Source organism: Sphaerodactylus townsendi, linkage group LG06, assembly GCF_021028975.2.
Source record: "Sphaerodactylus townsendi isolate TG3544 linkage group LG06, MPM_Stown_v2.3, whole genome shotgun sequence".
NCBI lineage: Eukaryota > Metazoa > Chordata > Lepidosauria > Squamata > Sphaerodactylidae > Sphaerodactylus > Sphaerodactylus townsendi.
Genome location: NC_059430.1, coordinates 2,672,041 through 2,694,165, shown reverse-complemented (window position 1 = coordinate 2,694,165; position 22,125 = coordinate 2,672,041). Strand labels below are relative to the sequence as shown.

General features: G+C 51.9%; 1 protein-coding gene across 1 annotated transcript in view; it reads left to right on the top strand.

Moving 5' to 3' along the window:
• Positions 1-22,125, top strand: part of LOC125434606 — a 100,098-nt gene that overhangs the window by 76,229 nt on the left and 1,744 nt on the right. The window contains exons 2-3 of the mRNA XM_048500139.1: positions 10,206-10,409; positions 13,424-13,564. Coding sequence (XP_048356096.1) covers positions 10,206-10,409; positions 13,424-13,564 — 345 coding nt within the window. The remainder of the gene's footprint in view (positions 1-10,205; positions 10,410-13,423; positions 13,565-22,125) is intronic.

Sequence of the window (22,125 nt, the reverse complement as noted above, 5' to 3'; positions counted from 1 at the left end):
GCAAATGCCTTAACAGTCCAGGTGCTCGGGAGCAACAGCCGCAGAAGGCCATTGCTTTCACATCCTACATGTGAGCTCCCAAAGGCACCTGGTGGGCCACTGCGAGTAGCAGAGAGCTGGACTAGATGGACTCTGGTCTGATCCAGCTGGCTTGTTCTTATGTTCTTAAGGCCATTGCTTTCACCTCCTGCCTGTGAGCTCCCAAAGGCACCTGGTGGGCCACTGCGAGTAGCAGAGTGCTGGACTAGATGGACTCTGGTCTGATCCAGCAGGCTCGTTCTTATGTTCTTATGTTCTTATGTTCTTATGAAATGTCAGCTTCCGAAGGCGACACTCCAAGACATCACAGTCCTGCTGAGCCCCTCCCTTCCCCAGGGTCTACTTTAAAACCTCCAGGGAGATCCCAAAGCGAAGTTGGCAACCCTGCACCTTACTAGGGAACCTCTCCACACAGTAGGCTGCAGCACCCCCACCCCCTGCCCACAAGTGGTTTTGTTGCTGTTGGTCCAGTTCTGGTTCTGCCGACAGGCACCCTTGGGCCTTTGCGAGCCGTCCCTGCTCTCTTTGGACAGAGCCGGTGCTGGGATGGCCGGGGGGGGGGGTCTCCGCAGCGGGGGCCTCTGTGGACGGCGGTTGTTTCCAAGTATCTGGATGGAGCAGTTTCGAATTCCAGGGAGACCAAGAGCAGCAGCTTAATTGCTTCGCGGAAATAGGGCCTTAATTTAAAGGATGTTTTGCCAGAGTTCTGTAATCAGCCCGCCCCCCCCCCTTTCCCCACTCCTGTTGCGAGCTTGTTAAAAGGGCCGCCTTTAAAGATGCGGCTCAGCAGCCCGCGTTCCTTCGATTCAGCATTAATTCCACCTCCCGCCTCATGTATTAATGATCCTAATTCTCCGTCTCCCCCTGAATATATTAGAAAAAAAAAGGCCTCCGGTACTTTCTTGCACGCTTTGATGCCAGAATTTCAATATCTTTCCCTTTAAGGCGGCACTTATTTCCCCCTGCAGTGCAGTAAAGATAATCGCAGGGTCAGTATGCCCTGAACCAGGCGCCGCGGAGGGCAGGAGGGGTCCCGTCCCTTTCCCCTCGGAACCTCAGCTTCCTTCTTGGAATTAGGAACTATCCTCCCAAGTGATCCGTCGGTTTAATTGATCTGGAGCAACAAACATTCTTTGTTGGACTTTGAGGGGTGTTGAAGAAGAAGAAGAAGAAGAAGAAGAAGAAGAAGAAGAAGAAGAAGAAGAAGAAGAAGAAGAAGAAGAAGAAGAAGAAGAAGAAGAAGAAGAAGAAGAAGAAGAAGAAGAAGAAGAAGAAGAAGAAGAAGAAGAAGAAGAAGAAGAAGAAGAAGAAGAAGAAGAAGAAGAAGAAGAAGAAGAAGAAGAAGAAGAAGAAGAAGAAGAAGAAGAAGGGCTCCCAGCACTGCCCACTCCTCCACACTTCCTCAAGACCGAGCCCTGCCTTGGTGTCGTCCATCGGTCTCATCCATTTTCCTGGGCTTTAGAAGAAGAAGAAGAAGAGTTTGGATTTATATCCCCCCTTTCTCTCCTGTAGGAGACTCAAAGGGGCTTACAATCTCCTTGCACTTCCCCACTCACAACACACACCCTGTGAGGTGGGTGGGGCTGAGAGAGCTCCGAGAAGCTGTGGCTAGCCCAAGGTCACTCAGCTGGTGTGTGTGGGAGTGCACAGGCTAATCTGAATTCCCCAGATAAGCCTCCACAGCTCAGGCAGCAGAGCGGGGAATCAAACCCGGTCCCTCCAGATTAGATACACGAGCTCTTAACCTCCTACGCCACTGCTGCTCCATAATGCTGAAGAGGTGGACACGGGATGCAGGCTGACATGACAGTATGGTTACCAATCTCAAGGGGGTACCTGGAGTTGCCTTGGAGTTTTAACTGATCTCCAGGTGACAGGGATCTGCTCTCCTGGAGGAAAGCGCAGTTTTGGAAAGTGGACTCGGTCAGTGGTGGGATTCAAATAATTTAACAACTGGTTGTTTACACGCACCATTTTAACAACCGAAGTGGTGCGAACCGGCTGAATCCCACCACTGGACTCGGTGATATACCGTAGACCAGGGGTGTCCAACTGAGGCCCCAGATGTTCATGGACTACGATTCCCATCAGCCTCTGCCAGCATGGCTAATTGGCCATGCTGGCAGGGGCTGATGGGAGTCGTAGTCCATGAACATCTGGGCCCCCAGAGTTGGACACCCCTACCATAGACTGTAGGCAAGATTGCTCTCCAAATTCTCCCCTCCACAAGCCCTGCCCTTCCGCCTCAGGAATGTCCCTGGCTGAAGTTGGTAGCTCTTTTTTGGTGGCGAGTCAGGCTGGTGCCGGGCAGCTGGGGGTCGAAAACGCTGCCAGGTTTCTGCTCACTCATGGAGACCAGCCCAGAGGCCGAGAGAGAGGGTTTGCCCTGGCCGGCCGGCCTTCTCCCTGTCTGTCCAGTAGCAACATGCTGGCCCAAACACCCTCTTCGTTCCGAGCCCAACCGCTGAGAGAGCCAGTAATCCCCACTGGAGCTGTCGGAGGGCCTCTGTCTGGCTCCTCTGCAGGGGCTGGTGCAGGCGCTCTCAAGCATCAGGGCGGGGAAAGCTGGACACCTTTGGCTTCTTGAGGGTTTGGTAGAGAGCCGGAGGAGCCAGGGTTGGGGGGTGGCTGTTGCATTCAGGAGCACGGCAAGCCAAGAGTGTGGAGGGGGAGGAGGAGGAGGAGGAGGCTGTTCCAGGAGAGAGAGAGCGCGCGCCAGCCGGCCTCTTCTGCGCTCTGTCTCCTGCCTAACCTCTGCTGCCTTTGCTGAATTTCCCTGGATGCTGCTTTGGCCAGTGTCCAGGGATAATCTTGGAAGCTGTTCTGCATGCAGGAGCAGAGATGCTGCCAGGCCTTCGTCTGCCGCTCTCCCAAGGCCACCTTTGGAGGGACTTTGGCCAGTGGGCGCGCCCCCCCCCCCGCACTAGCTCTTTCTCCTGCTCCCACCGCTGTGCTTTTGAGAGCTGCCCCGAGGGGCTGAAGTGGAAAGAGATGGTTTCCCCCTCTGGAAATTTCACAGGGGTTTGGGGAATTCTAGTTTTCCTGGGGGGCTCAGCTGGGCAGCAGACCCCCCCCCCCCGCACAGCCCATGCTCTGGTGATGTCTTTGTGCTCCGTTGCTGAGCCCCGGGCCCTGTTCTTCCCGGAGCTTGGAGCGTCCCCATAAGATGCTCAGTCCTGCAGACGGAGGCAGCAAGAAGAAGAGGAAGAAGAAGAAGAGGAAGAAGAAGAAGAAGAAGAAGAAGAAGAGGAGGAGGAGGAGGAGGAGGAGGAGGAGGAGGAGGAGGAGGAGGAGGAGCTTGGATTTATATCCCCCCTTTCTCTCCTGCAGGAAAGGGGCTTACAATCTCCTTGCCCTTCCCCCCTCACAACAAACACCCTGTGAGGTAGGTGGGGCTGAGAGAGCTCCAAGAAGCTGTGACTAGCCCAAGGTCACCCAGCTGGCGTGTGTGGGAGTGCCCAGGCTAATTCCCCAGATCAGCCTCCCCAGCTCAGGCGGCAGAGCGGGGAATCAAACCCGGTTCCTCCAGATTAGAGACACGAGCTCCTCCCCTCCTACGCCACTGCTGCTCCTGCCTCTTTCTCTCCACCTGTTTGCCGCATCTGGAAACAAGCTGAGCTCCCAGCCGCCCTCCTGGCGGTGCTGCAGCGTCTCCTTGTGGGACAGCGGCCGTGGCTCAATGGCAAAGGGTCTGCCTGGCATGCAGAACGTCCCCGGTTCAGTCCCAGCCCTCTCCAGTGAGAAGGATCAAGTCAGAAATGACGAGGGACCTGAGACGCGTTGGCAGTCTAAGGAGACAGTGTGGCCTTTGTGTGTGTTTGTTCGTGTGGCAGCAGAGGTGGCTTCTCCGTTTGCACGGAAGCGGGTGGAAGAATGGCGGAACGTTTCATTTTGTATTTATTTTGTACGTTTTTATGGCTCCTCTCCATGAGACCTGCCTGAGGCGGCTGGCAAAACGAAACAACAAAACGACAAAACATACAAATATTGTTTGTTAAAATTCTCTCCCCCAGAGGAAGGGCTGGACGGGGAAAGGAGGGGCAAAGAGGCGAGTTCTCTTGAAAGGGGCTCTATGGGACCCAGGCCCAAGGTTAGTTTCATCTCCTGGACAGCCAAAAGCACCTGCGAGGGTTTCTGGCTAGCCAAGAAAGCCTCGGAGGTAGACTTGCCTCTGTACATGGAAGTTCCTGCGATGCAGTTCGGCCTTTCTAGGGTTCTGTGGAGTAGACATCGTTTGGCATCGTCCAGATGTTATGAACTACAATTCCCATCAGCCCCTGCCAGCATGGTCAATTGGCCGTGCTGGCAGGGGCTGATGGGAATTGTAGTCCATAACATCTGGAGTGCCAAACGTTTGCCACCACTGCTAGGTCTTTACTGTATGCAGTGTCTGACTGGCTGGCAACGATACTTTTGCAACAGGCGGCCGGAGGAAGCGTGGCCAGCGGCCTGCCGCACAGTGGCTCCGTGGCCCCGACCACTCAGCAGCCTGGGGGCCCAGGCAAGGAAGATGCGGGTCTCAGCAGAGGCAACCTCAGGGCCGAAACGTTAGACGTGCTGAGAATTAGGGGTCAGCAGTTGTGGGTCAATTTGAGATGCTCGTGAAAGAAACCTTTCCTAGCGCCCCTTTGTTCATTTCCGTGAGGCACGTCTGGTCTAGATCCACTTGCGCTCGGCTGCCCGGCCTCTGCCTCGCCTTTGCCAGCCCCATCTTAAGCGAACCCCCACAATAGCCTCCCTTTCTAACTCCTCCTTGGTATATTTTGGAGTCTGGGGTTTGGCCAGTGGTGGGATCCAAAAATTTTAGTAACAGGTTCCCATGGTGGTGGGATTCAAACTGTGGTGTAGTGCCAATGGGGCTGGGCGGGGCACGACGGGGCGTGGCTGGGCATTTCATGGGCGGGGCATTCCTGGGCAGGGCTGTGGCAAGGACGCAGCCGCTGCGCTGGTCCTTGGGCGGGAAACAAATGCACGCAGGCGCAGGCTGCCACGCATGCCGGTGCACCTCCTGCTAGACTGCTTCCAGTTCTGCGCGCTACTGCTGAGAGGAGGGGCGTCACTAAGGCAAAAATCACGTGGCAAAATCACCCATTAGTCACCCCCTCTCGGCACACACAAATAATGAGTAACCTCCTCTCGGGAACCTGTGAGAACCTGCTGGATCCCACCTCTGGGTTTGGCCCCGGGATGCACCGTTCCCCGCTTTCAGCAGCAGCTCCGGGAGTCGGATCTGTGCTGCTGTGACTGTTTGGTGTGTGTTCATGTGTGAAGGTTGAGTTCTCTTTGCAACAAGCCGACAAATCCTTCTGGGGAGGGAGTCACACGTCTCTTGCCCCCCCAAGCTGTGCAGACCCTCCCCTTCTCCCCAGGAGGAAGCCATTGAAAGAAGCCCCCAGGCTTTGAATGAACACCCTCCTTGAGTGGCACAGAGGCTGAGACTTCTCAGCGTAGGTGGGCAGCCACAGTTCCTTGGGGGCCAGCAAGAGACTGCTGGGGGGGGGGGACAGCCTTCCCCTGCCTCACTGCTGCTCTCTCATTGCATGCCAGGATGAGTTCTGGAGGGAGGGGCTGGCTGCGTGATTCTCTCTCATCTTCTGGGCTTGCTAGCAGCTGCAGGGCTGCAGAGGGGGCCGGCCTGGACTCCTGCTTCCGAGTTCAGAAGCGATGGTGTTGGTGTTTGGGCAGCTCTGTTCTTTTCATTGGGGCCAGGGGGGTTTGTCCACCCCCAGGATCCGGTGTGGTCAAGGAAAGGGAGAAAAGCAGTGTTGGTCATTGCAGCTCCAGCCAAAGAAAAAGGCCGGACCTCTAAAGCTATTTCTCTTTGATGCTTTGCTGTCTCCTTGCTTTGAAGTATGGTGTTAAGAATAGGACAATCATGGTGGAAATAGAGAGAAACTTCTTTCTTTCCATGTTAACCCACTCTGAATTCTGCCCTCCCTCCACCCCCACCCCAGCATGGCTTGTTTAACCCACTGGGATTCATGTGCTGGCCACCGTTTGAACCACGTGGAAGAGGATGCTACGCAGTGGTGGGATCCAAAAATTTTAGGAACAGGTTCCCATGGTGGTGGGATTAAAACTGTAACGTATCGCCAATGGGGGATGTAATACATTGGGCACAATGATGTGGGCGTGGCCGGGCATTCCTGGGAGGCGGGAGGCATTCCATGGAGCTGTGGTGGGCAAGGGACGCAGCCACCTGCGCCGGTCCTTGGGCAAGGGAAACGACGCGTAACGCCATGGCTAGGCTGCCACATGCGACGCCGGGTGCACTTCCTGCTAGACGGCTTCAAGTTGTGCGCGCTACTGCTGAGAGGAGGGGCGTCACTAAGGCAAAAATCACGTGGCAAAATCACTAATTAGAAACCCCCTCTCGGCACACACAAATAATTAGTAACCTACTCTCGGGAACCTGTGAGAACCTGCTGGATCTCACCTCTGATGCTACGTATGGGCAGGGCAGGGCAGGTGGAGATCTGTAAATGTTGGGCATGCAAGAGGGCAAGCCCCTCTGCCCTGGTCTCCCCTGCAGGCAGCCTCTTCCAAAGCTCCCCATGAGAAAGGGGCGTTCTGGGCCCCGGTCCTTCCATGCTCGAGAGCTCCTCTGCCTCTCCTGGCTCTGCAGGCACAGACTCCCTCTCTGGGTGGGGAAGTTGGCTCTGCTGCCCCAAATCTGTCAAGCTGTCGTTCGCGGTGACTTTGAGGGGGGCTCAGCCCCTCCGTGGCCTTCAGCTGTCGTGACGGTGACGTCTGCGCCCCAGTTTATGCAGCCTCGGGAAAGAGAGTGTGAGCTGCAAGGTGTGTTGTTGTTTTTGAGGGGGGGGGAGGAGAGAGAGGGAGAGAGAGAGAGAAGTGCAGCTTTCAGAGGAGGAATTTCACTTATATCTTAGCAATTCAAGGCTTTTGGGAGTAACGCCCCCTTCCAAGGCCAGAGTTAGTGAAGAAGCAAGCCTTTATTGGCATAGACAACAGTAGAACAATAATAAAAAACGGATTAAAAAGCATATACACTACAGGAAATAAATGTTAGGTCGAAGGAAATCTACTGGCGTTTAGTAATTTCCAGGAGAAAGTCTGCCACTATCAAACAGAGAGAAGGATCAGGGCTGTCCAACAAGTAGTGTAATCTAATTAAACTGGGGAGATGGGGTAAATGTAAAGGAGTGAGATTCAGATACTTGGATCTGATTTCCTTGAATCTGAGACAGTGAAGTAATTGGTGGACCAGAGATTCAACTGAGCCATCGTTACATGGGCACAATCTTTTAGCCTTTTCTTGCTTATTAAATCTGCCATGTAACAAGGCAGAAGGCATAACATTAAACCTGGTGAGCATTATGGCTCTCCTTTGAGCAGGGTTTATTAAGCAATACAGGTAGTGTGCCAAGTGGCTCCGTTCAAAAGGGAGAGAAAAATACAGGGGGGAGGGGGGCAGAGTTAGTGGACTTTCTGTCTTACAGAGGGGATAGCAACTCTTGGTCCAGGATGGAGGACTAGAAGGAAAATGGGCTGCAGGGGGAGTCTGCAGAAAGGGTCTTTGGCCATCCTGCCAACCCCCACTCCGCCAAGCAGGGCCTCCGTTGCCCCAGCTGAGGTTTGCAAAATCTTCCGGTGCCTGAGATGATGATGATGATGATGATGATGATGATGATGATGAAGAAGAAGAAAAGAGGAGGAGCTTGACTTTATACTCTGCTTTTCTTTCCTGTAAAGAGACTCAAAGCAGCTTACAAACTCCTCTTAACCACTTCTTACCCCTGCCCTCCCTGGGCAAATTTGGCGAATGTTATTGTACTCGGCACGCAGGGAGGTCTCCCACTTGGCCATCCCCATTCTCTTCAGGCCTCACACCCAAAGCCTCTGGGAATTTCCCAGCCCAAAGTTGGCAACTCTAGCCAGGCCGAGTGGGAGCAGGCCATCCGCCCCCCCCGCCCCCCCGCCCCCGATCATGGGGAAAGGAAGCTTTCTTTCCAGCACAGATGTGGTGAGAGACCTTTGACAGAACCAGTGGGTGGAAAGAGGCCCTGGAGATCAGCGCAGGGGCCCGGCTGTGCGGGTGGAATGGCCAAGGCGGATGGCCAAACTGGGCCCCCTGCTCCTCTGTCCGATTTCAGCCACAAAAACTGTGAGGCAGCACTCCTTTGCAACAGGCCTGGTCCCTGTGGCATATGGCACCCCAAAACTCCCCAGGTCTGGTGCCTTTCCGTTGGGCTACCAAAGGGTAGCTTTGGCTGCTTGCGGAGAAGCAGGAGGGGGAGGTTTTGCGCTGGATGTATTCTGGAAGCGGTTCCTCGGTCGGTCGGCACGCCAGCCGTTGTAATATTCATTTCTATTCTAAATGCAGAGCATTTTTTTTTTGCCGTCTCCAGTTTGCTAGCAGCCAGCTCTCTCTCTCTCTCCCTCTCCCCCTCTCTCTTGATGTCACTGCTCAAAATCAGAAAGGAAACAACATCTACTATTTCTCTCCCGCTCGTTTGTCATTTTGGGGTGGGCCACGGGTGGGTCGGGGGGCCAGGCAGCCGCTTGCAGAAATCCTTCTAGACTGAAGACACTTTATTCATTGGGGGCTTGCAGGCAACCTCCCGTTTCTGAAATCTAAAGCGGATCCCCCCCCCCCCCCCCGGGAATCTGTGCTTTGAGCCCTTGTGAGGTTGGAGAAGACGATCGCTCTGTGGTGTGTGGGGACAGTCAGGCGGAAGAAGGCTCCATGCCTTGAATGAGCGCACAATTGCGCAGGTGGGAGGCTTTCATTCTGACTCCCAGGGTCAAGACAGCCGAGTTGTGCCCTGATTTATTTTTATCTCCACATCTGTTGGGGTTGCCAGTCTTTAAACCGACTCCTGTAGCCATCTTTTGCACAGCTCTGTTTTCAAATCCCCTCTGAGCCATGCTAGTTGGGTGAATCTGGGCTTGTGAGTGACACACTCTTGGCCTAACCTACCTCAAAAGGTTGTTGTTGGAGGATAAAACAGCAAAGAGGAGAGTAATGTAAGCTACTTTGGGTCTCTATTTGGGGAGAACGGCAGGGTATAATGTTGATAAATAATATAAGAAGAAGAGTTTGGATTTATATCCCCCCTTTCTCTCCTGCAGGAGACTCAAAGGGGCTTACAATCTCCTTGCCCTTCCCCCCTCACAACAAACACCCTGTGAGGTAGGTGGGGCTGAGAGAGCTCCGAGAAGCTGTGACTAGCCCAAGGTCACCCAGCTGGCGTGTGTGGGAGTGCACAGGCTAATCTGAATCCCCCAGAGAAGCCTCCACAGCTCAGGCGGCAGAGCAGGGAATCAAACCCGGTTCCTCCAGATTAGATACGCGAGCTCTTAACCTCCTACGCCTGGCTGGCAGACGACCACCAGCCCAGCGAAGGGAGATTAGGAATGATTTGCTCACGGCTCTGCCTGAACTTTCTCGCTGCTCATGAATTCGAACCTGGGTCTTTCCTATTAAATCTCATCACTGATCAGTTTTTGAAAAAGTCTGTTTCCTGCTAGGTTTCTGGGAGTGGGAGAGGCGAGGAAGTCCCCCCCACGCCCCGCTGTCATTCTGAAGTTGGATCCCCCCCCTCGCCCCCGGAGCCCCCTCCGACTGAGTTAGCCTCCAGTTCCATCTCATCTGTGTTGTCTGTTTGGAATGGCAGCTTGGGGGGGGGGGGGCGGGCTCGGGGCGGGCTCACCCCTGCCCAGCATTTCCCAGGCTAGCCCCTGAGCCAATTTCAGTTGAGGTTGAAGCTAGGACCAACCTGGGGACATGTAATGGGGGGGGGGTGTTGAACTCGAGGAACCCCTCCTTACCTACCTCCTTGGGACAGAAGGGGAAAAAAGAAGAGCTTGGATTTATACCCCACCTTTCTCTCCTGCAAGGAGACTCAAAGGGGCTTACCAGCTCCTTTCCCTTCCTCTCCCGACACCCTGTGAGGTAGGAGGGGCTGAGAGAGTTCGGAGAGAACTGTGACTAGCCCAAGGTCACCCAGCAGGAATGTGGCAGTGCGGAAATACATCTGGCTCACCAGATAAGCCTCTGCCGCTCAGGTGGAGGAGTGGGGAATGAAACCCAGTTCTCCAGATTAGTATCTACCTGCTCTTAACTGCTGCACCATCCTGGCTCTCGGGTTGGCGGCAAGTCAGACCTCCCCACGCGCTCACGCCTGTCTTCCTCTCCTTTGCAGAAGTGTTTGCGGCTGAATCCCGATGTCCCCATCTGGGTCTCCAAGCAACAGATCCTCTGCACCTTGAACCACAGCCTGAAGGATGTGTTGAACTATGGCCTCTTCCAGCCGGCCTTCAATGGCAGGGCTGGCAAGTTCCTGGACGAGGAGCGGCTGCTGAGGGAATACCCCCTGAACCCGGACACGCCGGTCCCTTACCTGGAGGTATGCAAGCGCATGATCTGCTGCGTTTTGGGACCCACCTCACTCACTCCTGTCTGTGTCGGTCCCAGTGGCCCACAGGTCGGCCCACAGGTGTCAGAGGCCATTCCTGGGAGCTGGTTTTCCGGTTGCAGGGAAAACTGTCCTGTTTTTTTCTAAGGAGAACAACCTGATTGTGGCCATGAAAGGGCCGTTGGTCACTTTCTCCAGATCTGGGCCTAAGAGCAGTGGTGGGATCCAAAAATTTTAGTAACAGGTTCCCATAGTGGTGGGATTCAAACTGTGGCGTAGCGCTAATGGGGCTGGGCGGGGCACGACGGGGGCGGGGCATTCCTGGGCGGGGCTGTGGCAAGGACGCAGCTGCTGCGCCGGCCCTTGGGCGGGAAACGAATGCACGCAGGCGCAGGCTGCCACGCACACTAGTGCACCTCCTGCTAGACTGCTTCCAGTTCTGTGCGCTGCTGCTGAGAGGAGGGGCGTAACTCAGGCAAAAAATCACGTGGCAAAATCACCCATTAGTAACCCCCTCTCGGGACACACAAATAATTAGTCACCTACCCTCGGGAACCTGTGAGAACCGGCTGGATCCCACCTCTGCCTGAGAGGCAAAAACAAAAAAAGACTAAGAAAAATGAATAGCTACCAGGGTTTGCCATAGAGTCTACCCTCCAAAGCATCCAGGGGAGCTGGTTTTGGTCACCTGGAGAGGAGGTGTAATTCCATGGGATCCCCCGCGGTGGCCTCACATAACTTTCCCCTTCAGGGGGAAACAGCAGCTCTTCCACACCATTTCAGGACAGGAAGTTGGGTGTCAGCAAAGGGATTGACAGTATATAAACCTAATTGAATAAGTGAAATAAAGTTCCTACATGAAACTCCCAGCCAGAATCTGTTCTGAAGGACCAGTCTGTGGCACAAAGGTCTAGGGAAACCTGACAGACGGAAGCCACCTTTTCCAATATGCCAGTGGTGGGATCCAAATATTTTAGTAACAGGTTCCCATGGTGGTGGGATTCAAGCAGTGGCGTAGCGCCAATGGGGCTGGGCGGGGCACGACGGGGGAGTGGCCAGGCATTCCGGGGGCGGGGCATTAATAATTTCTCTGTGACTGTTAAAAACTCTTACTGTAAAAAAAAAGTTCCTAATTTCCAGCTGGTCTCTTTCTGTCCATAATTTAAACTCATTCTAGCAAGTCCTATCGTCTGCTGCCGACAGAAACAACGACTTCTCCTCTAATTGACTGCCTGTCAAATACTTAATACTTTCAAATACTTCATTTTGTTTCTAGAAATCAAAAGAAGGAGACTTTCCTTAAACAAGGAACTTTACCCTGTTTCTGAAACATGTTTTTAAAACAGCCCATAGTTTGAAGACCCCTGTCCTAGACTTTCCTTGTAGGAAAAGTCCTTCAGTCCCCTAATCATTTTAGTTGCCCTCTTCTGTCCTTTGTGTAGCTCAACAATGCCCTTTTTGAAGGAAACTGCCTTGCAGATCTCCAGGGAAAACTCCAATGTGTTTCGCCAGAAGAGGACCAGGTTCCCAGCGGAGTCCTTTACAAACTCCGGGGCGAAGGCCGGGCAGCTGCAATGGCTTGTTCCTTCTCAACATTCCACTTCATTTTGAAAGGCCATCCTTTGCTTCTGTTTGACGCAGCTCTTTATTTTATCTTATTTATTTATTCGATTTGATAAACCGCCCTACCCCCCGAAGGGCTCAGGGCGGTGTGCAACAGCAAATAACAAGACAATAAAACAAATCGAATAACCCCAATTAAAACAATACAAAACCTTAAAACTATTAAAACGATAGCGGCAGTAACCTACTAAAAATGAATGATAATAAAAGGCGTCTGGGATCAAACCCCAGTGGACAAACCCTGGGCGGGAGGGGGTAGGCAGATGGTCAGATATATAGCCGGTGCGCAGGGCAACAAAAGAGGGGCCCGGACACAAAACAGCCATTCACCCTGGAGCTAATTGAGGAAGGGGAAGGTGCCAGCGTGCGCAAGTACATGCCTGGTTGTGGAGAGGGGAAGCAGGCACAGGACGCAGTGGGGTAGCCATGGCCCTGTCTTGGGTGCCCCTCCACCTCTGCTGCGATTGCCTGATGACTCCTCATGGGTGGGCCAATCCTGTTGCTGCTACTTCCGCCCTCTGGAATCATATTGTCCCATTGGGTCATTCAAGGGCACCTGGAGAGGTGTTTGGGGGGCCCTGACTTGTGCACATCAACTCTTGCTCCTGGGATATGTCCGGGCCCACCTGGGGGGCCGTAGCACCTGGTTGCTGGTTCCGGCTGTCAAGATGAAGCCGGAGGGGGTGAATTTGATGGTTGAAAATATAGATGCACTTTTAATGGAATGTTTCATCTGCTTGATGTTATGTCACGGAGCTTCTGAATCGCGGCTTTGCTGGCCACACTTGATGGAGGGGTGATGCGCAGGGGTCTGCAACCTGCAGTTCTCCAGATGTTCAGTGGCGTAGGAGTGGCGTAGGAGTGGCACAGAAGGCCATAGGAGGTTAAGAGCTCGTGTATCTAATCTGGAGGAACCGGGTTTGATTCCCAGCTCTGCCGCCTGAGCTGTGGAGGCTTCTCTGGGGAATTCAGATTAGCCTGTGCACTCCCACACACGCCAGCTGGGTGACCTTGGGCTAGTCACAGCTTCTCCGAGCTCTCTCAGCCCCACCTACCTCACAGGGTGTTTGTTGTGAGGGGGGAAGGGAAAGGAGATTGTCAGCCCCTTCGAGTCTCCTGCAGGAGAGAAAGGGGGATATAAATCCAAACTCTTCCTCTTCCTCATGGACTACAATTCTCATCAGCCCCCGCCGGCATGGCCAATTGGCCATGCCGGCAGGGGCTGATGGGAATTGTAGTCCATGAACATCTGGAGACCCACAGGTTGTAGACCACTGGGCGATGGAAATCAGTATTCGGGAAGCACGGGTGGTCGATGGCTGAGGCTGGGCTAGGCTTGAGGGGGCTGTGGTGATACTTTCTTCTTGTCTTTCATTTCCCAGTTCCGGTACAAGAGGCGAGTGTATACGCAGAGCCTGCTGGATGACAAGCAGTTTGCCAAGTTACACACCAAGGTAAGCAAATACCTGCGTGAAGTCCCTTTGATGTGTTTTGGTAGAGTGTACAAGCTTCCTCTCCTGTGCGTAAGGCTGGCACACCTGTGTCTTTCGGCTGGGGTCTGCCCCAAGGGCGACTTACACACAAGGTTAAAGCATTAAAACAGTTCCAGTACTACAAGGTAGACCGCAAACTGAACATGAGTCTGCCGCGTGATGCGGCAGCCAATAAAGCCAATGTGATTCTGGACTGCATCACTAGCAATAGAGCGTCTTTCATTGGACGCAAACCTAAAGATGTGACAGGCCCTTTCATTGGACGCAAACCTAAAGTTGTGACAGGCCCTTTCATGAGAGCGGGTGCCTCCTTTCCCCCTTTTCGTGGCAGTGTTTCCTAGTGGGGAACTTGGGTGGATTCCACACAGGCCAAATGTAACGGGTGTAGGATGTGATATAAACTATTTGGAAGGTGGGACTTTGCACCGTTCCCGTTCCCAAGATGAGTTTCGCCCCGTTTTAATCTCTACAACCCGGGATATTTTAAGATAGTTAAACCAGCGATCCTTTTGCACAATCCCGGTTTGGAGGTGCTCCGGCATGAACGTGACAGACAGGAGATGCTTCCTTTCCTTCCCTTCCACCCGTTCACTTTTAAGTTCTGCGCCATCCACTGTCTAGCACAGGGGTCTGCCATTGGCCATGGTGGCAGGGGCTGATGGGAATTGTAGTCCACGAACATCTGGAGAGCCGCAGGTTGCAGACCCCTGAGGTCGTGGGCAGATTCTCCGAGCACACGAGAGGGTACGAAGTCCCCCAAGCACGTTTCCCCCCCATGGCAGCAAGTATGACTCCATCTGCAGCAACAGATTGGCTGTTGCAAGGAGATCCCTTTTTCTTTTCTTTTTTTGTGTGTTGCACGTGCGCAGCTATGCAGGTGCAGCCAATCAGATTGCGGGACAATTGGCGTGGCTGCAGGGTCTCATTTCTGTGTGCCTGCGCAGCTATGCATGCGTTGTAGGAATTTTTTTTAAAAAAGAGAAGTGTTTCTTTGTGAAGGCGGGAAAATAGCCCTGATTGTTCCCTGGGACTCCAGTTGCTGCCTGGACAGGTAACATGCACACACATGGATGGGGAAAAGGAAACAGGTTCCTTTATAACAACTGCAGCCCCAACCTGTTATACAGATGCTGTGCGGAACCCAACTCAGCAGCTGTTCTGACCTGTGCTTTTCCTCGTCTGCCTGGAGCACAGGTGTCAAACTTGCGGCCCTCCAGATGTTATGGACTACAGTTCCCATCATCCCCTGCCAGCATGATGCTGGCAGGGGATGATGGGAAATGTAGTCCATAACATCTGGAGGGCCGCGAGTTTAACACCTGTGATCTACATGATCAAGTGGCAAAGGATGTTTGCACAGCCGGAGGCGAGAGCCAATTGGCAGGGGCTGATGGGGATTGTAGTCCATAACATCTGGAGTGCCAAAGGTTCGCCACCACTGCCATAGGTGTCAAACTCACGCCCTCCAGATGTTATGGACTACAGTTCCCATCATCCCCTGCCAGCATGATGCTGGCAGGGGATGATGGGAGCTGTAGTCCATAACATCTGGAGGGGCGCGAGTTTGACACCTGTGATCTACATGATCAAATGGCAAAGGACGTTTGCACAGTCGGAGGTGAGAGCTGCCTTTTGGCCCGTTTCCTCTTCACATTTTAAGTCGGCGATGTTGCCGTGAGCACCTTTCCCCCAGCATCCGTTTCACGTGGCCGGAGATTGTTCTTGCTCAATGCTCAATTGGGCTGAAACGTCTGCTAAGGAGACTGCGCTTCTTTGCTCAGTAGAAGAGAATGAACTGTCCATCATAGCAAAGCTCAGAGAGGTGTCGGTGTTGAGGAAGCAGCGGATCTCTTTGTATCGGTGGTAGTTCTGAACTGTTAGGTACTCAGTGCAATAAGCGTTTTGCTTGGGATTGACGCTGATTCCTGGGCGGGCATCTAGACCTGTGCAAGTGGTTCCTGTTTACCTTTGTATTTACCTTTGTTTATTTACTTCTGGGGTGCTGTGTGGTTTCCGGGCTGTGTGGCCGTGTTCTAGTAGCATTTTCTCCTGACGTTTTGCCTGCCTCTGTGGCTGGCATCTTCAGAGGGTCTGATGGTAGTAGAGCAAGTGGAGCAGATATACCTGTGGAATGTCCAGGGTGGGAGAAAGAACCATTTGCATTGGTTAACGAGTGTAAAGAGTGCAGCTTGACACTTGTTAAAACACGCAAATGGTTCTTTCTCCCACCCTGGACATTCCACAGGTATATCTGCTCCACTTGCTCTACTACCATCAGATCTTCTGAAGACACCAGCCGCAGATGCAGACGAAACATCAGGAGAAAATGCTACTAGAACACGGCCACACAGCCCGGAAACCACACAGCACCCCAGTGATTCCGGCCATGAAAGCCTTCGACAGTACATTTATTTATTTCATTTATGCCCCACCTTTTCCCCCAGCATGGACTCAAAAGCAGCCTCCATAATTCTCTTCTTGACGTTATTCCCACCAAACCACTGTAAGTTAGGTCAAGCTGACAGGGTGGTCCAAGGGATTCAAACCTGAGACTCCCAGAGCCTAGTCCGACACTCTAGCCCAGGGGTCTTCAAACTATGGCCCTCCAGATGTTCATGGGCTACAATTCCCATCAGCCCCTGCTGGCATGGCCAAGTGGCGGGGCTGATGGGAATTGTAGTCCATGAACATCTGGAAGAACCCACTCAGTTTGAATCCTATCCCATAGGTGCCAAACTCATGGCCCTCCAGATGTTATGGACTACAGTCCCCATAATCCCCTGCCAGCATGATGCTGGCAGGGGATGAGACTGTAATCCCTGCTTTATCTGGAGAACTGCCAGACTGTCTTTCGCTACACTGGTTGCCTGCACTTCTCATCAGCGTGGTGTAGTGGTTATGAATGGTGGGCTGTAAATTGGAGAACTGGGTTTGATCCTCCACTCGTTCACATGAGCGGTGGATTACTGGTGAGCTGGGTTTGTTTCCCCTGTTTGTACTCTTGAAGCCTGATGGGTGACCTTGGGACAGTCACAGTTCTCTCTGGACTCTCTCAGCCTCACTGACCTCACAAGGTGTCTGTAACGGGGAGATGAAGGGAAAGGAGTTTGTGAACTGCCTGGAGATTCCTTAAAAGGCACAGAAAAGTGAGGTGTAAATCCAAACCTCTTCTCTTGTTCTTTCCCGGCCCATATGCCTTTCCTAGTCCGAAACACGGCCCACATCACAAACAGAGCAGAACTGGGGGTGGTGGTGGTCTAGATGACTTCCCAGCCCCTAAAGTCCCTGTTTGCGGTCCCTTGTTTAGAGAGCCTGGTGTACAGGGATCGGGCTCCCTTTTTTGGCAAGAGAACTGCTTCTGCATTGGCTGGAGTTGCCAGAAAACCAACGTGCTAAAAAAAGTCTCCTTGAATCGCTGGCATCGTCCTCGGAAGCCGTTTCAGGACTTCGGCCCATCTGCAGATTTGCTGAGGGCAGCATAGCTTGTGAATGCCAATGAGCCGATTCTGAGCAGAGGTTTGCCGTCAGGTTTGGAAGTAATGTGGAGTGCTTGTTTCTCGCAGTGGTGCGTCTGTTTTTAAGGGGGCCCTGGCCAGCAAGGGGCCCAAGAGCTCCTGTTTTCTTCTGTCCCTTCTGAGAGCATAGCGCCCCCACCTTGGCAGGCCATAAAAAGACTCACTGAACCAACCAGTACCTGTTGCATAGGTAACCTAAATGCTCTGGAGGGCAGAGTTCCCTCTAGGGCAGTGGTGGCGAACCTTTTCGAGACCGAGTGCCCAAATTGCAACCCAAACCCACTTATTTATCGCAAAGTGCCAACACGGCAATTTAACCTGAATACTGAGGTTTTAGTTTAGAAAAAACGGTTGGCTCCGAGGAGTGCATTACTCAGGAGTAAGCTTGGTGGTTGTTGGTGGCTTTGCTTTGAAGCAACCGCACAACTCTTCCAACAGGTGAATCTTTACTCAGAAGCAAGCCCCATTGCCAGCAACTGAACTTACTTCCAGGTAAAGGATCATGCTTTAGTTCTTCGCATGAAAATCAGTGGGGTTTAACAGCGCTTAACAAGGTTACCTACATTGCTTCCCCAAAACTAGGTCTTAGGTTTAATGTTAATAATCGAGCCCAGCGGCCCAGGCTAGCCTAGATGTGGGGGGGGGGGGGCGCGACTCTGTTTGTGCATGCCCACAGAGAGGGCTCTGAGTGCCACCTCTGGCACCTGTGCCATAGGTTCGCCACCACTGCTCTAGGGCCCCTTCCGCACATGCAGAATAATGCACTTTCAACCCACTTTCACAATTGTTTGAAAGTGGATCGTGCTATTCCACACAGTAAAATCCAGCCGCAAAGTGCATTCATTCATTCATTCATTCATTCATTCATTCATTCATTCATTCATTCATTCATTCATTCATTCATTCATTCATTCATTCATTCATTCATTCATTTATTTCGATTTATAAACCGCCCCATCCCCAAGGGGCTCTGAAAGTGGATTGAAAGTGCATTATTCTGCATGTGTGGAAAGGGCCTAGAGGTGATGCTGTTGGAGCCCAGTTCCAGTTAGGGTTCGACTCCCGTCAGGGGTCCAGAGGCTTGCAAGGCAGATCTGTCCCACCGGGCGGATGGCTGAGGCAGCGGCTGCTCCTGTCTCTGGCCTCCGCCTTCCATTCCGTTTGATCTTCCACTTGATCTCTGATGGATCACCTTTGGATATTCTGTATGATCTGCTGATTAGTCCTGGTGAATTTGGATTTTTGGTGCCATCTGGTATTTGTGTAAAAAATACTTTTAATTTATTTGAAATATTTATTGAGAATTGTTTGGTAGTTATCGTTTATTCTGTTTGGAACATATTACTATGTTTGGATAAGTGTTTGTAAACAATTCGTTGGAAGCTGCCTGAAGCCTGCAAAGGGAGGCGAGGAATATAAAGCAACAGAACCGACCAAACCAGATGAATAGAGGCTGCTGCTTTGTGGCCCTTTCTGCCCAAATCTCCTAAAACATCTGTAAAACCTTGTCGATCCCCCCTCCCCTTTTGTCCGCACTTCCCACCTGGAAATAATTCATGGCTATCACCACTTTCTTTAAGAGTGCAATGTCAACATTAGCCCAAATAAACTCAAAAATACACACGTTGCACTCTGGCTGTGTCCAATCTTATATATTGATCTGACATATAATTAAACAACTAAACACTTCTATTTGTATTTACATTTCCTTATTTCTCTGACAAAGTTCTTAAAGATACAGCATAACTCTTCCAACTCTTATAACTCATAATAATTCATGGCTGCCATTTTTTGTCCCCCACCCCTTTTTTTTTTTTGGAGCTCTGTGTTGAATTGATGCTTCAAGACTTCACAGTGTTGTGCTGCATTTTCAACTCCTCGAAGATTTTGCCCCCCCCCCTAATAAAAGAACAAACCGAGGAATGCTGCAAATACCGTGTTTCCCCAAATATAAGACAGCGTCTTATATTAATTTTTGCTCCCCAAGATGCGCCATGTCTTATTTTCAGGGGATGTCTTATTTTTCTGCGTTCTGTTCGTCGGGCATGCTTCCAAACAAAAACTTTGCTATGTCTTACTTTCGGGGGATGCCTTATGTTTCGCACTACAGCAAAACCTCTACTATGCCTTATTTTCAGGGGATGTCTTATATTGGGGGAAACAGGGTAAACGGGACCTGAGTGAGCTCAGAAAATGGTGCTTAGGAAGGAATTCAGGGAAACAGAGAAGCGCGGGAGACACAGCCGACAGATCACACAGCAGCTGGAGATGTTTTCAGAACGTTTCAGCCAGAGAATTATTTTAAAAGGGGGTTCGAAACGTTTTGAGTCTGGATATAAGATGTTTTTGGGGGTAAAAACAATGCTGAACTCCACGGAGGAAATGTTTCGTTTCCTGCCTCAAAATGTTTTAAATGGATTGCGTGGAAAGGGCCGATGTCTGCTTTGGATAGGTGGCAGTGCTGTTCGTAGCTGCTGCTGAAAGGATCTGAAGTAAGATTGCCAGCGGCCAGATCACAGGACAGAAGCTCTTTCTCAGGGCCATGAGAGACCCCTGAGGTTTTTTTTTGGGGGGGTGGGGTGCAACAACCAGCAACAGGTTGTGTTCATTGTTTTTTGGTCGAGGCTCCAGAGCTAAGCCTACAGAAGACAGCGAATCCAGAAGAGGCATCACTACCGAAGTCGAGGGCCCTGGAGCCAAGTCAGGAATTAGAGCAGAGGAGGAGGACGGCCCAGCTGCCTGTGTAACCTCTATCTGTGGGTTCTGTGGGGCAGAACTTGGAATGAGTTTGCAACAACAAATTTTAAAAACAAAATGGTTTACTTTCTTAACATATAACATATAACACCAACATTTAACATCACACTTCAAGGTCCTGTTCAGGTTGCATTTTCAAGTCCTTCTATTTACAGTCTACTGATACTGCTAAGTCCAATTCTTCTTTGCAAGTGGGTTGGCTGAAGACTCTAAGGGCTTGATGAACAGGATTCAACATGATGAAGGTTTCCAGGAGAACTCTCACCCATTACAACCACAAAAACCCTGAAACAATAAATTCTAACATTTACAATATAGCAAAAAAATAAACTCCCTTCCCAGTAGTTCCCAACAATATTGCAGTTTACCTTAACAAGGTTTTAAGGGCCGATACAACCAAGGTCCGAGTCTGGTAGCCTTGTCTCCTCCAAACTACATGAGCTCTGCTGCAGCCTCTTGCTGCTTTGAGTCTCCATCCCTTACTGGGTCAACCCATTTTGAGCATGGGGGTTACACCTGCTCTCATGAGGCATCTGTGGAGAGCTGCCCCCCTTCAGGGCATGGGGCAAGCGAGGATGATTGCCCCTAAGCTAGGAAGGGGGGCCTGGAAACTACACCGGGACGGGGGAGAAAAGGGAAGCCGGGAGGCAGCTCTGTTCACTTGGGCTGCAATCACAAGAGCACTTTCCTGGGAGTAAGCCCTATTGCAGTGGTGGCGAACCTATGGCATGCTTGCAGAGGTGGCACTCAGAGCCCTCTCTGTGGGCACGCACGCACAGAGTTCGTCATCTAGGGGGAGCGGAAAATCACCCCCCACCCACCCACACACACACATATCTAGGCTGGCCTTGCTTCTGAGTAAACCCTCCTAGGGTCGTGATTCACCTATTCAAAGCATTGCACAGTTGCTTCACCAAGTTTACTCTGGAGTAACGTGCGCCTTGGAGCCACCCGTTTTTTCTAAACTAAAACCTCAGTATTCAGGTTAAATTGCCGTGTTGGCACTGCGATAAATAAGTGGGTTTTGGGTTGCAATTTGGGCACTTGGTCTCAAAAAGGTTCGCCATCACTGCCCTATTGAATAAAACCGGACGTACTTCTGATTGCCACCTTAGTCTGCCTGAAGCTGAGAATGCCGTGCCCGTGACTGGCTGCTCACAAGTTGCAGCGGTGTTGGGGGCAGGCAAGTCCTCTTGTCAGATTAATGCTGGAGCATGACTTTGGGCCGGCCTTTGGTGGAGAGAATGGAAACGACAGCGCTGGACTTGTGTTTGTGTAATGTGCGTTGGCACCGTTTCTCCTGCGCCAGATCTCGAGAGCAGTGTGCAGCGTAGAACGACCCACCTGCTCAGATATGTTCAAGAAGCAATTCTGGAAAATCCAGACCGAAGAAAGAGGAAGTCCGTGTTCCATAAGGCCAGTGTGGAGCAAGACTTCACTCTAATCTGGAGAACCGGGTTTGATTCCCCGCTCTGCCACTTGAGCTGTGGAGGCTTATCTGGGAAACAGTTAAGCTTGTGTACTCCAGCACAGGCCAGCTGGGTGACCTTGGGCTAGTCACAGTTCTTCGGAGTTCACTCAGCCCCACCCACCTCACAGGGTGTTTGTTGGGGGGGGGGGGAGGGAAAGGAGATTGTAATACCCCTTGGAGTCTCCTTACAGGAGAGACATATATATATAAATCCAACTCTCCTCCTCCTCCTCCTCCTCCTGGAGGAACCGGGTTTGATTCCCCGCTCTGCCGCCTGAGCTGTGGAGGCTTATCTGGGGAATTCAGATTAGCCTGTGCACTCCCACACACGCCAGCTGGGTGACCTTGGCTAGTCACAGCTTCTCGGAGCTCTCTCAGCCCCACCTACCTCACAGGGTGTTTGTTGTGAGGGGGGAAGGGCAAGGAGATTGTCAGCCCCTTTGAGTCTCCTGCAGGAGAGAAAGGGGGGATATAAATCCAAACTCTTCTTCTTCTCCTTCTCCTTCTCCTTCTCCTTCTCCTTCTCCTCCTTCTCCTCCCCCTCTTCTTCTTCTTCTTCTTCTTCTTCTTCTTCTTCTTCTTCTTCTTCTTCTTCTTCTTCTTCTTCTTCTTCTTCTTCTTCTTCTTCTCCTCCTTCTCCTCCTCCTCCTCCTCCTCCTCCTCCTCCTTCTTCTACTACTCCTTCTCTTTCTCCTCCTCCTTCTTCTCCTCCTCCTCCTTCTTCTACTCCTCCTTCTCTTTCTCCTTCTCCTCCCCCTCCTCCCCCTCCCCCTCCTCCTCCTCGTCCTCCTCCTCCTCCTCCTCCTCCTCTTCTTCTTCTTCTTCTTCTTCTTCTTCTTCTTCTTCTT